This window comes from Channa argus, chromosome 11 (assembly GCF_033026475.1).
Source record: "Channa argus isolate prfri chromosome 11, Channa argus male v1.0, whole genome shotgun sequence".
In the NCBI taxonomy this organism is placed as follows: Eukaryota; Metazoa; Chordata; class Actinopteri; order Anabantiformes; family Channidae; genus Channa; species Channa argus.
Window position 1 is genome coordinate 838625 of NC_090207.1, and position 16089 is coordinate 854713.

The 16089-nt window shown below is 41.1% G+C and overlaps 1 protein-coding gene across 2 annotated transcripts in view; it reads left to right on the top strand.

The window, feature by feature from the left end:
- ogdha (oxoglutarate dehydrogenase a) overlaps positions 1-15029 on the top strand; it is a 32743-nt gene extending 17714 nt beyond the window's left edge. For both annotated transcript variants that reach the window (XM_067520130.1, XM_067520129.1), the window contains exons 5-23: positions 715-830; positions 2345-2499; positions 2584-2730; positions 2976-3066; positions 3517-3696; positions 3948-4076; positions 4157-4336; positions 4437-4589; positions 5400-5502; positions 5586-5714; positions 5852-6002; positions 8175-8302; positions 8408-8586; positions 9777-9848; positions 9926-10051; positions 10412-10484; positions 10576-10739; positions 11485-11639; positions 11724-15029. In XM_067520130.1, coding sequence (XP_067376231.1) covers positions 715-830; positions 2345-2499; positions 2584-2730; positions 2976-3066; positions 3517-3696; positions 3948-4076; positions 4157-4336; positions 4437-4589; positions 5400-5502; positions 5586-5714; positions 5852-6002; positions 8175-8302; positions 8408-8586; positions 9777-9848; positions 9926-10051; positions 10412-10484; positions 10576-10739; positions 11485-11639; positions 11724-11844 — 2552 coding nt within the window. In that variant the 3' untranslated portion in view covers positions 11845-15029. The remainder of the gene's footprint in view (positions 1-714; positions 831-2344; positions 2500-2583; positions 2731-2975; positions 3067-3516; positions 3697-3947; positions 4077-4156; positions 4337-4436; positions 4590-5399; positions 5503-5585; positions 5715-5851; positions 6003-8174; positions 8303-8407; positions 8587-9776; positions 9849-9925; positions 10052-10411; positions 10485-10575; positions 10740-11484; positions 11640-11723) is intronic.
- The last annotated feature ends 1060 nt before the right edge of the window (positions 15030-16089 follow it).

The following is a 16089-nucleotide window of genomic DNA, read 5'->3' on the forward strand; positions in this document are numbered from 1 at the left end:
AGAGATGAGGGGGAAAACAATCACTGAGATGTTAGAGAATATTCCAGATGTTTTTAGATGAAGCCGCTCTAATTCTTCATAGTTGTGTGTGTGTGTGTGAAGAAAGTTAGTAAATCTGTTCAGGACTCGAACGTCATGTCTGACCTGGTAGCTGTGGTAGTGTTTTAGTTTGTACCTGAAAGAAAATTAGTATGAGAACTCTGCATATTGTCTTGTTCCATGTCATCTGTTGATGTTTCATTCACATTTTAGATTTGTGTCATTGACAATTACTACATCTCTTTTTACTTTATTGTTTAAGATTTCTTTCCAACCCCACAATTGATCCTCACCTTGTCCTGCTGCTTCTACAAACGCTGCCTCCCTCACTACTAACTGTTACTGCTTCTGTTACTTCTTCTTCTTTTTTCCCTTCTTCTGTTGATCTGGTCTTGTCTGCATGTTGATTGTCTGTCTGTCCATTGTTTGGAGAAAATCTATTTATAATCTCCACATTGTGTTTCTGATGCCTTGTCATTCATTACTAACATTGGTTTATCCATTGTTGTGTGTGTGTGGGTTTTTTTTGTTGGTTTGTTTTTTGGGTCCTTCACCTTTAAATTGATCCCAACCTCCCTTTGCTTTTTTTTAAAATTTCTCTAACCCCCCACCCCCACCCTTCTCTGCTCGCCCATCTCTTTTATCCTGGCCTGTGGTGCATCATGGGACCTGCAGGCTTCTACGGTCTGAATGAGTCTGACTTGGACAAGGTGTTCCGCCTTCCCACCACCACCTTCATTGGAGGCTCTGAGAGCGCTCTGCCACTCAAGGAGATCATACGGCGACTGGAGGTAAATACAGATATCCTGTATTACAGTGTGTGCCTGAGTGATGATGCTGAAGTATATCATCTGTATGTTTGATTGCTACAAAGCATAATTTTAGATAAACAAAATTAAAACTGTGCATAATTTGCAAGGTTGTTGTGGTAATTTTAATTTAGGGGGACGGGTTTTATCAGCTACACATTATTCTAGAACGTTGGACACTTAAAGGTGAGCTTTTGTTTGCTGTCCCAGTCAGTTAGTTCAGTCAGTTACCTCTGCTGCTCCAGAGCTGCACGTCGTAGTGGTAAGACTCTTCCTGTTTCTGTTCCACATACACGCACAAAATGTTTAAATCAAATTTGCATATTAAACTTTACTGTTCGGACTAACAGCCTGACAGATCTGTGGCATTCTACTGATCATTGTGTCCAGAAATGTAAGTTTGGATGTTCTGAAATTGATCATGTGTGTCTCTGCTTAAATAATGTATTGGCCAGTAAACCAATGTTATGAGTTTTTTTATTTACCTTTCCCTTTATAATTCGAGTAAACTGTGTGTTTTTTTTATTTATTTATTTATTTTTTCAGTGTAAATTCAAACTAAAAATGGCCAAATAAAAACAGGTTTCCTTAGAAACTTGTCTGCACTTGTATTGATACAGGAAGGTTATTCTCTGTGAGATAAAGGTGTACTACATAGTCTCCAGAGACATACTGCAATGGGATACAAATGGGACAGAAAACACAGTAGAGGACAAAGTGCACATTAGAATTGTAGAATAATATTAATTAACCATTGAGCAAATATACATTTTTCACATACATGCTACATTGAAATACAGTCTCTGCATTTTCCCCACAGTAGAGCAGTGGGCTACCACAGGTGATGGTAACTCTGAGTTTCTCGCTCAAGAACTCACCTGTTGGGTGGGCTGTGATATGAATTGGTGGTGCAAAGAAACTTGGTGGGAGACTCAGGATAGCTGGTCTCATGGACAAAACTCCTAAGAAGAAACGATTCCAGTTGGCCAACATGCACAAACAGTGGACTTCACATGACTCGAATAAAGTCTTGTGCAGTGATGAGTCAAAGTTTGAGGCGTTTGAATCCAAGTCAAAAACATATGTCCGATGCAGAGCTCATAAAATTACACAATCAGTGAAGCCTGGAGGTGTAAGTGAGATGATCTGAGGATGCTTTGACAATAAGGAAGTGAGCAATCTATATGTTTTTCAAGGCCTCCTGTGAGGCCACTGTGACCCCACTTTAAATACGCTGAAGATAATGGATGGATGAAAAGCATGATTCAGATTCAGTGAAAGTAGTAAAACGTGCAATAACGTGTTTGGAAAGACCTACGAACATTTGTATTTCTATTATCTTGTGTTGGGTTTATTAAATCAGGTTCAGTAAATTTGTCTGGAGGTCAGATTTAGTTGACAAATGTTGCCAAACAAGTTTGAAAATGTAAAGCTAATATGACTCTGATCTTTGCCTTGGTGCTAACACTGCCCTCGGTTGTGCGCTGTTTTTGTAGATGGCGTACTGTCAGCACATTGGTGTGGAGTTCATGTTCATCAATGACCTGGAACAGTGTCAGTGGATCAGGCAGAAGTTTGAGACTCCAGGAGTGATGCAGTTCACTCTGGAGGAGAAGAGGAGACTACTGGCCCGAATGGTTCGCTCCACCAGGTAAATACTCCACCACAACGCACAACCATTTAATCACTGGAGGGGATGAGGAAGACTGTGTAGGATTAATCTGTGCATCGCCAGGTTTGAGGAGTTCCTGCAGAAGAAGTGGTCTGCAGAGAAACGTTTTGGTCTGGAGGGATGTGAGTCTCTGATCCCAGCTCTCAAGACAATCATCGACAAATCGTCTGAGAGTGGAGTGGATTATGTCATTATGGGCATGCCTCACAGGTAACACTCACAATATTAGGAACAACTGTGTGTTCGTCATGCGATCAGCCAATTATGTGGCCACAGTGCAATTTGTATCCTGCAAATTTTAGAATTTATCCTACTTGGGAGATCCGTTCCATGAAGAAGAGGGACTTGTTTGAGTGTGAAGAAAGCTCTTCACAAATATGTGCCTCTAATAAATTGCTCACTAAGTGTATTTCTACACTAGAGTTTCATCCCCACCCTAACTAACTTTCTTGCAGGGGTCGTCTGAATGTTTTGGCCAATGTGATCCGTAAAGAGCTGGAACAGATTTTCTGTCAGTTTGACTCCAAACTGGAGGCTGCTGATGAGGTAATTTACTACAACTGCTCACACATGAGTGGATGATGAGGCCTAAGACACCGTGCATGTGATTTTGTATTGTGTAAGTCATTTTTTGGTAGCCAAGCACCAATGGGACACTGAGTCAGACCAACCAAATAACAAGATAACAATGTCTTAGTGTGATTTACCCCACTACATTTCTGGGGTATAAAGAATAAACAAAGACGGAATACATACAAAAGTACCTCACAATTATTACTGTACATTATTTCAGTACAGCATTAAATGTGCCAAAAAATGACGAGTGTGTGGTTTTATAGTATAGTCTATTAAAGAAAATGTTCTTCTAATATCAGTAAAAAGAAAACTTTAAGCACTTTGAATATTAGTTAGATCCTGTACCATCTGAACACAATGCAGTTTTAGGAACGTAAGGACTTCACAGTTTTTGTTTTTTAATTAATTTTCCATTCTCAGGGCTCTGGAGACGTGAAGTATCATTTAGGCATGTACCATCGTCGGATCAATCGTGTGACCGACAGGAACATCACCTTGTCTCTGGTGGCCAACCCATCTCACCTGGAGGCCGTTGACCCAGTGGTGCAGGGCAAGACAAAGGCTGAACAGTTCTACTGTGGAGACAACAACGGAAAAAGGGTGAGCCGCCCTAATACATGGGGGACTCAGCCCTACTTGTACATCATATTTTAATTTAAACTACCTTTACTCTTTGTTTAACTTCATAAGCATTTATATATATACAGTTCCTTTTCATTTGGAAAATCACCAGTTTGTTCTGAATGAGTTCTAAAGCAACACTGACAAACTACACCTTACAATTCAAAAAGCCAAAACCAATTTTAGATACTTGTGTGACATGAAATCATCTCTCTCTGGTGCATGTTCAGGTGATGTCCATCCTGCTCCATGGAGATGCAGCGTTTGCAGGTCAGGGTATCGTCTATGAAACCTTCCATCTGTCTGACCTGCCGTCCCACACCACACACGGCACTGTGCATGTTGTCGTGAACAACCAGGTAACAAAGGTGCACAGACAAAACCGAACATAAAGCAGGGAAATGATAAATGTGTGTGAGCTGTAGCTTCTTTCTTCCAGATCGGTTTCACCACTGATCCTCGCATGGCTCGATCGTCTCCGTATCCAACTGACGTGGCTCGAGTCGTCAACGCTCCAATCTTCCACGTCAATGCCGATGACCCAGAGGCCGTCATGTACGTCTGCAAGGTGGCTGCTGAGTGGAGAGCAACGTTCCACAAGGACGTAGTGGTCGACCTGGTCAGTGCATCCTCAGTTTCATCAACATTGTTTCAGCAAATCTTGTACCTGTATACAGTGGAATAAGACGCGTGTTTACTCACTGTATCTGTCAGTGTAGGTGTGTTACCGTCGGATGGGTCATAACGAGATGGACGAGCCAATGTTCACTCAACCCCTGATGTACAAACAGATCAAGAAGCAGAAACCAGTTCTGCAGAAATACGCTGAGAAGCTGATCGCAGAGGGAGCTGTTAGCAGGCAGGAGTACGAGGTAAAACGCATGAAAACACTTTGCAGAGGAGCCTCTTTCACATATGAACTCTGAACAACGTCAGCAGACAAAATTCACAAATACTATGTTTTGCAGCTCAAAATACTGCCATGACATCAGTAAGACAATAAGTATAATGTTATTCCAAACTTTTGTTGCACAAATTAAATTATGCTTTGGAGAGCTGCAAAATCGTGAGTCTTGATTGGTCATATTTAAAATTATTTTATTGTAGTAAACTGTTTTTTATTGATAGAGAGAATAGACTTGTTCAATACTCGTTACATTAAACACGGCACATCTGTACTGCTGTGTTGTTAAATGTAAAATACTTAACAATATTTAAGTTCATTCAGCTTCTTCCACTGCAGCAGAGGGGAGAAGTTTAAAGATTTGTTTTTGTCGACGCACCTTTCTGCTTTGACGTAACAGGGTGAACACTTTGTTATGTGGATCGACAGTATTAATGCTTCATTAAGTTTATGGTAAAGTTCCAAAATGGGGTAGGACAACATCAAATGAAACATAAAATGGCCTGGTCTCTGGTTCACCTGAAACCTGAACGATAAAAATCCATGTTTGAAAAACACTGCTGAGCGTCATATGCATGACACTGCATGACACATTGTATTTGCCTGATCATAGAGATTATTTGCCCAGTGCAAGTGGGAAAGGATTAATATTAAGTCCTGGGTTACCGTTAAGACCTTCTGTATGTAACGAGGAGGGTTTTAATTCTATTCTGGATTTTATATGGAGCCAATGGAGAGAAGCTAAACATACATAATGTGATCTTTGTTCTGTCTCTAGGAGGAGATTGCTAAGTACGATAAGATCTGTGAGGAGGCATACGCTCGCTCTAAAGATGAGAAGATCCTCCACATCAAGCACTGGCTGGACTCCCCATGGCCTGGTGAGAGAGGAGGACTTTGTTTTGGCCATCTGAAAGCTGTCAGAATCTTTTTTTCTTAACTGTTGATCTGTTGTTATCTCCAGGTTTTTTCACCCTGGATGGACAGCCAAAGTCTATGAGCTGCCCCTCTACCGGCTTGAGTGAGGAAAACCTGAACCACATCGGGCAGGTGGCCTCATCTGTTCCTGTGGAGGACTTCACCATCCATGGAGGTCTGACACAGATTAAAAGCTTTATGGGAACAGGAGCCAATGATTTTTAGAGGTTTAATGAAAGGTTTTGATCAGCATGGACAGCATTTCCTGCATCATCGCTATATTCTGGTACTTGACCATGTTTGTTGTGTCAGGTCTGAGCCGTATTCTGAAAGGACGAGCAGAGATGGTCCGTAACCGGACAGTGGACTGGGCTCTGGGAGAGTACATGGCCTTTGCATCACTGCTGAAGGAGGGAATCCACATCAGACTGTCGGGACAGGATGTAGAGCGAGGAACATTCAGGTAAACTGCCCTGATCCTCTGGTGTTTGGGAAGCACGGGAATTTTATTTTTATTTTTTGAGAAATGTGTTGCATCCTGCGCTTTGCTCTGTGCAGTGGGGTTTGCAATTTAGGATTAAAACTGTATCATAACTTACCATTTATAAATGATAACAATATAAACAACAATATATACAATGTATTTACAACCGCAATTCCAACGAAGTTGGATGTGCAAACGTAAATAAAAACAGAGTGCAATCATTTGCATATTTCATCAAACTATAATTTATTAATTTATAGAACATAAACAATATATCAGATGTTGAAACTAAGACATTTTATCATTTCATGGAAAATATTAGCTCATTTTGAATTTGATGGTGGCGACACATCTCAACAAAGTTGGAAGAGGAGCAACAAAAGATAAATAAGCGAAGTCACAGCTTTCCCCCTTTGGGGGTCATCACAGCAAAACGTGGTCTGCACGTTGATTTGGCGTGAGTTTTTACGCCCGATGCCATCAATGCTGCATCCCTCCCATTTTATCCAGGCTCGTGACCAGTACCAAGGTGGCCCTTGATGGATGGGTGGGGCCACACCTGGTGGAGTGGGATTCGAACCCACTGCCTTTAACTATCAAGCTCTAGCAACAGTTTCTTCAATTAAAGGGAGTTTTTGCTCTCCACTGTGGCCTAGGGCTTACTCAAGGGGGGGTTTGTTGGTTTTCTCTATACATCTTTATAGTCTTGACTTTATTCTGTTAAGTGCATTGAGATGACTTTGTTGTGAAATGGTGCTATATAAATAAAGTGGAACCAGAAAATTGTCTGGTCCAAGTCAAAAGCAAACAAAGGAGCATTTGACAACTAATGAGGTTAATTGGCAACAGGTCAGTAACATTAGTCGGTATAAAAGGAGCATTTCAGAGAGGCAGAGCCTCTCAAATGTAAAGATGCACAGAGGTTCACCAATCTGTGACAAACTGTCTAAAAATCGTGGAACAATTACAGAAAAAGGTTCCTCAACGTACAATTACGAAGATGTTGAAGATCCCACCATCTACAGTTTATAATATCATCAAAAGATTCAGAGATTCAGGAGGAATCTCTGGGCACATTGGACAAGACTGAAGGTCAAAACTGAATGCACGTGATCTTCTGGCCCTAAAGTAGCAATGCATTAAAAACAGACATGATTCTCTACTGGGCATCACTGCATGTGCTCAGAAACACTGTCTGTGAACACAGTTCACTGTGAAATCCTCAAATGTAAGTTAAAGCCGTATCATGTAGAGAAGAAGCCATAAGTAAACACAATCCACAAATGATGCCATGTTCTCTGGGCCACATGGTCTCAGGCAAAAATGGAAAACTGTTCTGTGGTCAGATGAATTTGAATTTGAAATTCTTTTTGGAAACCATGGACACTGTTTCCTGTAGACTAAAGAGGAGAGGGACCATCCAGCTTGTCATCAGTGGAAACTTCAAACACCTGCTTCTCTGATAGTGTGGTGGGGCATTTAGTGCCTATGCTGTGGGCAGGACTTAAATGTTTCAGCAAGACGATGCTAAACCACATACTGCATCCATCACAACAGCACGGCTTTGTAGGAGAAGAGTCCAGGTGCTGAACTGACCTGTCTGCAGTTCAGACCTTTCACCAATCAAAAACATTTGGCGCATCATAAAACGAAAAATCCAGCAACTAAGGCCCAGAACTGTTGAGCAGCTAGAATCCTGCACCACACAAGAATGGGACAACATTCCTCTGTAAAACTCCACGAACTGGTCTCCTCACTTCCTAGATGTTTACAGACATTTGGTAAAAGAAGACGGGATTCTACACAATGTTAAACATCACCCTGTTCCAACTTTTGTGAGATGTGTTGCTCACATCAAATTTAAAATGAGCTAATATTTTTTCCATCTGATATATTGTTTGTGTTCTATTGTGAATAAAATATGGGTTGATGAGATTTGGAAATCATTGTAGTCTGTTTTTATTTACATTTTAAACATCGTCCCAACTTTTTGGGAATGTAATTACTGCATGGATTTTGATATAAATGCTCTTGTTTTGGTGTTTGGAAACAATTGTGGCCGTCCAAACACTGACTGTGATGTCAAAGTACAGCTGAGTAAGAGTTGTGGACAGTTGTCCTGCAGACTGATGGTGTTTTGTTTCCTAACAGCCACCGTCATCACGTCCTTCATGACCAGAACGTGGATAAAAGGATCTGTATTCCCATGAACCATCTGTCTCCTGACCAGGCACCATACACCGTGTGCAACAGCTCGCTGTCTGAGTACGGAGTCCTTGGTCAGTCCAAACACAGACGCTGCTGCCATTTCAGACACACATAGTTTGTTGGATCAGAATTTCTGTGTTTCTGCTGTCTCTCAGCTGGTTTCTTTTGGATTTTAGGTTTCGAGCTGGGTTTTGCAATGGCTAGTCCCAATGCCCTGATCCTATGGGAGGCTCAGTTTGGAGACTTCCACAACACAGCCCAGTGCATCATCGACCAGTTCATCTGTCCTGGTCAAGCCAAGTGGGTCAGACAGAATGGCATTGTGCTGCTTCTGCCACACGGCATGGAGGGCATGGTGAGACATGGACAGAAATAAATCTCTACAAGTGATCCTCCCGTTAGACATGTTCGTCTAGACAAATTGCGATAGTCGTCTTCCTCATTCCAACACTAACACATGGAAAAAGTCACCAGCTCATCACCAGTGTTGGGAAAGTTACTTTTCAAGATGTCATATTACTGTCCATTTAAAATAATTAGCTATATGGTAACTCATTACTGTCAGAGGCAGTAACTAAATACTTTACAGCAAACACTAAGAGATTTTTGGTAACTGGCTTAAAAAATGTTACTGTATATCAGCTCAATCTAAGAGATTCTTAAGCTTTTCATGGCTCATGCTCTCATGTGCATGCGTCCTCCTCACAAACCCTGAAGCTAAACCAGCGTAATGTCCAAAAAGTAATTTTCCATTTCTAAAATGGGGGAAAAATAATGAGCCCTATCACCAAGACGCACTGAATATTGGGAATTTAAGACCAATTCAAAACAACAGGAATAACATAAGATGATGACGCCCATTGTCCCCTGCATTTCCTGCCTCTTATAACTGTTTTAAGGTGCAGTTAGGCTTCTTCATGCTGCTGGTATGGGAAGGTATGCAGTTTACATTCTGGGACATATGTGCTGTCCACATGTTATTTAGCAAACCACAGTTATATAATATACAATATATCTGAAAACATAAATTTGCATTACCTCTGTTTCAGCAAACCAGTTCGAACATCGGCCCCCTCGTCACTTTCTTCTACTTTTGCTTTTGCTTTGATCACTGTGAATGAAGATTTGCTCACCGTGTTGCAGCATTATTCAGATTCCCGTTAGCAAGTCTAAAAGACTTGGTGACATCAAGCTGAGAGTGGATCTAATAATAGTAAATGCTCTAGACTTTTGTTACTCTAAGCACTTTACACTTCATCTCAATTACCCATTCACATTCTCACACACACACACACACACACACACACACACACACTCATACACTGATGGGGGAGCTGCTATGCAGCTGGCCAACTCTCACCAAGAGCAAGTAAGCTGTGGTTTAGTGTCTTGCTCATTGACACTTTAACATGTAACCAGAGGAGCCGGGGATTGATCCAACAACTGCAGAATTGGTGGACGACCGCTCCACCTTCCTGCGCCACATTTTCCCCCAACCTCTGTTCAAGCCTTGATGCAGAAATGAACAGAATTCTGTGTTTGCAGGGTCCAGAGCATTCGTCAGCTCGTCCAGAGAGATTCCTCCAGATGTGCAACGACGACCCCGATGTCATGCCAGTAAGACTCTGTCTGATTTTATCAGTGGGTTTATTCACATGTTCAGCCTGTCATTCATTTGATTCTCTCTTTCTAAGAACATCACCGAGGACTTTGCCGTGCGTCAGCTGTACGACTGTAACTGGATCGTGGTGAACTGTTCCTGTCCTGCAAACTACTTCCATGTTCTGAGGCGACAGATCCTCCTGCCGTTCAGGAAGCCTGTAAGACACAGATGTTTGCACTTTGTTCTTTGTGATGAATCACCTAAAGTGTATGTTTCCAGACAGACGCAAAGCTGTGGTCAGTATCTGGCTACTCGTTAATCTGTAGTTTTGAGCCAAAGTGTACTTTGTTCAAATTTATATAAAAGGAACAGGATTAAGAGTTATTATCAGTTGAGGAATAAAAGAGAACCTGGAAAACATTCTCAAGTTTCAAAAAACCTTTTTCAGTTTCTTGTATGTTCTCATTAGTTTCCCTGTTTGAAGCTCTTGTATGTGATTGAAGAACAGAACTAGAAACACTTTAAAAGAGAAACAATAAGACTTATTTATTGACTAAAATCCTTTTTGTCTTTCCAGCTGATTGTTTTCACTCCCAAATCTCTGCTGCGTCACCCTGAGGCTCGTTCCAGCTTTGACGAGATGCTGCCTGGTAACATTATTTATGCTTTTATGTTGAATATTAATGTTTGCTGTAAATTCAGCCCAGTCTGAGTTTGTCATCTTCTTCTGCTCCTTGGCAGGAACCCACTTCCAGAGGCTGATCCCAGAAGCAGGTCCAGCACTGGAGCGTCCCGAGGAGGTGAAGAGATTGATCTTCTGCACAGGGAAGGTTTACTACGAGCTGACCAAAGAAAGGAAGACCAGAGACATGGAGGGTACAGTGGCCATCGCACGCATGGAGCAGGTAAACAGACATAAACCCCTGTAGATTAAAACAGGAACATCAGCTCCTCAGATCAGGTTTGCTTCTTACTTTAGGATTTAGACAATGAAAAATAAAATCTTTCTCTCCCACTGGGCTTAAAACCTATGGATTAGACTTTTCTGAGGTTCTTTAAGCTGTTCACCTTTTGTGTGATGGACTTGTGTAGAAGTAAAGAACTTCAAGCAAGTCCCGTCGCCACATGATGGCTCCTCCAGGGAAAGGAGGACATTAAATAAGCCAAAGAGCCACTTGTTTGGACATGTGAACTCTGTTCTGTTTTATGGAATCACTTAGTGTCATCTGTCACAGTTTGTTGTTGATCCAACACCTGGTATATAAAGACTCGGTAAGACATTTCATTTAGCATGAGGTTGACCTTCGAGCTGGACATTTTAAAAAGATGGTCAGCTGACAGCTGCTGAAACTCCAAATATTGAACTATTACCATTGACCACTCATCCTCTTATGGATGTGACTCAGAAAGCAAGCGAACATTTCCTTATAAATGTCACCCAAACAAAATAAGAAGCAAGGGAACATAAATATATTATTAGTATTTCATATTTATTTATTCAAAATATAATAGTCAATTCAAATGTTATTTGCTGCCACAGTATTTGCTGCTTTGGAGAGTTTTACTCCTTTAACTCAATTTGAAGCCAGTTTCTGCTGTACTGCACATAAGATGGATAGAACTGAACCCGGTGTCTCTGTCTCCCTGCAGCTGTCTCCGTTCCCGTTCGACCAGGTAAAGACTGAGATTGAGCGTTTTTCCAATGCTGATTTGGTCTGGTGTCAAGAGGAGCACAAGAACCAGGGTTACTATGACTACGTAAAGCCTCGCATGAGGACCACCATCCAGAGAGCCAAGCCCGTCTGGTAACAGCCTTCATCATAATCATCGTGTGTTTGTGACAGTTCAGGGTACACGAGCGGGTGTTGACCTGTGTGTGTTTGTCTCAGGTATGCTGGCAGAGACCCAGCAGCAGCTCCAGCTACAGGAAACAAAAACACTCACCTGATGGAGCTGCGACGTTTCCTGGACATCGCCTTCGACCTGGACGCGTTCAAAGATCAGCAGTAAACCAACAACCCCTGGAATAAACCCTCACCTGTCTCACATTAGACACCCGAGCCTCCTGGAATCAGTTTGCTTTGACTGCAGCATACATACACGCACACGCATACATATATACAGTAACACACAGTACTACTGCATACTGTAGATACTCTGTACTACTGAGGAAACAATACAGGTTGTAAACATTGTGTGGCACGAAGTAAATAGTTTACAAATCTCGCAAAACAGAGTTTATCATAACAATAGCACAAATCACAAGTTTACAGTTCGTATGTAAAATGACTCCAGTTCAGTTCCAATCTGCACCTTTTAGACCGAAAGTGTTTTTTTCACACAATTCTAAAAAACAAATGAAGGGTAAATGTTTGACATGCCTAGTTCTCTGTTTTATACAATGATATGCAGTTTACTGTGTATTTACTACTGTAGTATTAGTACACAGTGTATTTGGGCTGTCGCTTTATATTTTAAAAGCTAACTGCTGTTAATGTGACAAAATATAGTTCAAACAAAATGTCACCCGTGTAGGTAAAGAACTTTTAATCATCTTTTAAATGGACTTTTTTCCTTAGTGTGTTTATTGTTTGGTCTGTGAGCTGTTAGAAAATAGGATTGTAGATCTTCAGATGTTTAGTACAGCCAACAGTTAGAAACCCAAGGAAAATAATACTATACTAAAATAGAAGCAGGGTGGTTTCTCTCAGTAAATGACTTAAACTTAATACTGTTACTTTCCTGCAGAAACCATCACTAATCTGTTTGTTCCCATCAAATGGGGGGATTTGAAGCCAGGACAGACTCCATGTTTGATTTATTTGTGAAGAATGACAAAAAGCCTGAAACGAGCTTCACCAGAGTAGAAAAACTAGAATTGGCTTCACAGGATGTTGGCTTTCAGAGTTCATCACCTCAAAAAGCACAATGTCACTTTAACTCACCCTGTCCTAAAGAGATGAAGTTATTTAAGCATCTTCTTTCTTTACATAGTGATGTTTTGTCCGTCACCTGTCCTTGCAAAGAAATTCCTCTGCAATGAGAATTACACAAAAAAATGTTACTGTCAGTCAGACATCTGCTGTGGAGCTGTCAAAAGGAAATTCGAGGCTTAAAGTCTGCAGTCGACCATTACGATTCTCCTCTCAAACTAAAGCCAGTGAACAAGATTTGAGTCCAAAAATCAGTCAAAGGAACAGAAGTCAAAAAGAATTCAACTTAAACGGATCAACCTTTTCATCAAAAAAATAAAATCTGATGTTTGTTTAGTACTGTGGGTTAAAGTGAGTATGTCATGTTTGTACTATGTAAATTAGTGTAAGACGGGAAACGACATGCAGCAGAGTGTACATGTTGCATGTGTCAGGTGCTGAAACCTCTTGGCCACCAGGGGGCAAGTTCACAAACTTTCATGTTTCAGTTCTTATTCTGATGTGTTAATTGTTCTCATACTTATGGCCACGCAGTGTAGTTTAGGACAAGTTGATTCAAGCTAATAAAACATGTTATTTCTCACGTGTTCACACTAATTTCATGAAATGGTGACAGCCTTGCAGTGTGTACTTTTTCAGTATGTAGTAAACATGCAGTAAAAGCATACTTTATGTACTTATGTTAGTAGTGCATAATGTAAGAAACTGTAAGCAGAGGTACACAGCAACAGCAGTACAGGCATCAGTGTGTGGTATCAGTACTGCGTGTGTACTCTGTTCTGTACTACAGTGGCTTCAGGTTCAATTACACCACAGGCAACAAGTTGCCTCAACATGTTGGTGCAGGATGAAGAGAACTGGTTCGAGGCTGTTGCTGCTGTCAAAAGCTCGTCACAGCATTAAACTATCAACTAAAGCCTGAGTAAAAGTTGACTTGGGAAGCAATAATAACAGTTCTTAAGGTTTGAAAGATGAGCTGATCTTTGTCTTGAATTCAGTAAAATACACAAACGGTGACATGACTAGAAGTTGACTAGATTGATGTGCAGGGTTGTGAATGTTTGGGTTTTCGTTTCGAGAGTTGAGAAAAGACAGAAAAAAGGTCGTAGGCACTTTGAAGTCAAGTCTAAAATTGGTACATTTCCAAATGAAGTCTGGTGGAGTCAGATCAGATATTGGCAGCTTTTAAAACATTTTACATTAAACATTTTTGTCAGTATCCAGAAAGTGTTTGGGTTTGATACTTGGCTCCCTCATCAGTTGCTATAAAGGATGCAGTTGCTATATCTGAGCAACCTGCAGAGCAGCGAATCGGGCAGCATGAAGGTAATTCCAGATGTTTCTGTTAAGCCAGCTCCTCGGGCAGCGTTGCCGGTCAAACAATGTGGTGAAGTGAAGCCTAAACCTTCATGACCTATGATCTGTCAACACACGAACACACTCCTTTGTCCGTCCACACACGCACACACACACACACATTATTATTATTATTATTATTATTGCAGATTATTATTAGGTTATTCCAGAGCAGGTATTTAAAGGAACAAGCAAAGTGAGTCCTCTGGATTTGCTTTCCCATTTTATTCCATCATCTTCATCCTCATCATCACTGCTTCCTGCCATCTCAAACACACACAAATACAAACTGGTTCTCTTGTCCTCACTCCCAGAATTGACTTCTTCCCCTAAAACGTTGCAGGAAACGTTTTACTTTTTCTTTTTAATAAATGGCTCATTAGCATAGTAAGCGCTCCCGTTTGCAAACCAATGGGACTGCGGCTAGCTGAGAATTGGTGAGAGTGTAATGTTTGGGGATCACTGCTGCAGCAGGTGTGTTTGCTCGTTAAGCACCGTCTCTAATTATCACCACAGCAACGCTTGAATCGCAGTGATGGGGTTTTACTTTGTCTTTTAATTTGAAGGCATATTCGGGGAATAAAATGGCCTGTGCCGTTTGGTGTCCCTACATGAACTAAACTAAAAAGCACTGCAGATTATAATTCAGCCCCTCGACTTCATGTCTCTCTCTTCTGTGGCGAGCATTTATCTCGTGCCAAAGCAGATCCAGTCACGTTTTTATTCTTTTGGGGTATTTTGTGTTTATTGAGCAGCTGAATGAACACAGCAGAAGATGAAATTGGCTGCAGCTAGTGTTCTGGGCTTCTGTGAGACAAAGAGAATGATGTATTTATTTTCATAATAGGGGATAAATTTCTCTTCATTATTTTGCTTCATTCAATAAAGAATACAGTATGTACTGAAGAGATGCTGGAGAGTGATTTATGTATCAGTGTGGTTTGTTTTTTTTGTCAAGTACTAGTCAAATGCAAAATGTTTACAATTTAAATTATTCTCAACTTGAAAAGTGCCGACCTGAAACAGAGAAACCACTGGTGAACTGAGCAGCATCCACAGAACAGGTCAGCGAGGAAAGACGGCTCAGGACAAAATCATTGTGAGAAAAAGATGAAACCAGCAACCTCCACAGAGCTGAAGCCATCGCAGTCAACCATTTAGAGAAAACTACATGAGCAGGAATACAGCAGCCAAACCACAGGATGAAAACTCCTTAACAGCAGAAGGAATCAAAGTCAGAAAAGTCCAGAGATGATCCACAAAAGTGAAGGAACTGACCTTTATGGACAGATGAGACCAAGGTGTAGAGGAGTCCATCTAGACTCACCTGTGAAGCACAGCTTGGGCTGCATGGCTGCTTCTGCAACAGACCCACTGATCTTTGTTGATGATATAAGTCATGGTGGAAGCAGCAGGATGAAATGCTATCTGTCCTTTGTAGACCATGATCTACAAAGGTCTTTTATCAGAAGGAACATTGGAAGGTTTTGGACTGACTGAGAATGTCCCTCTCTTTCATATGTACTTCCTAACCATCTCTCCCAAGTCTCTTCATTCTTTCTACCTTCTGCCCTTTCTCAGTCCCTTTATACTTGTTCTACCTTCTCTCTTCCATTGTTCTTTTCTTTATTCTCTCCCTCCACCTCTTCCTTTCTGATATGTTCTTTCCTTCTTCCTCCTGATTCTTATTTATCTGGTGAATTTTTTTTTTACTCGTCTACATTTTGATTTCACACCTTCACGTGATGTCAAATCAAAGAACTGGCGGAGGTGGGTGTGTTTGTGCAGCATCTGTTGTCATGGCAACTCCCAACACTTTATACAGGTGACGAGACAAACGCAAAGCTCTGTTTGTAAATCTGAGTGTGTGTAAAACTAAATCTTCATCAGGCCTGAAAAAAACCAGGCTGATGATGTCATCGTTGTTGTCACTGTGACATCACGCCGTTGTCACCGGGACAGCTCA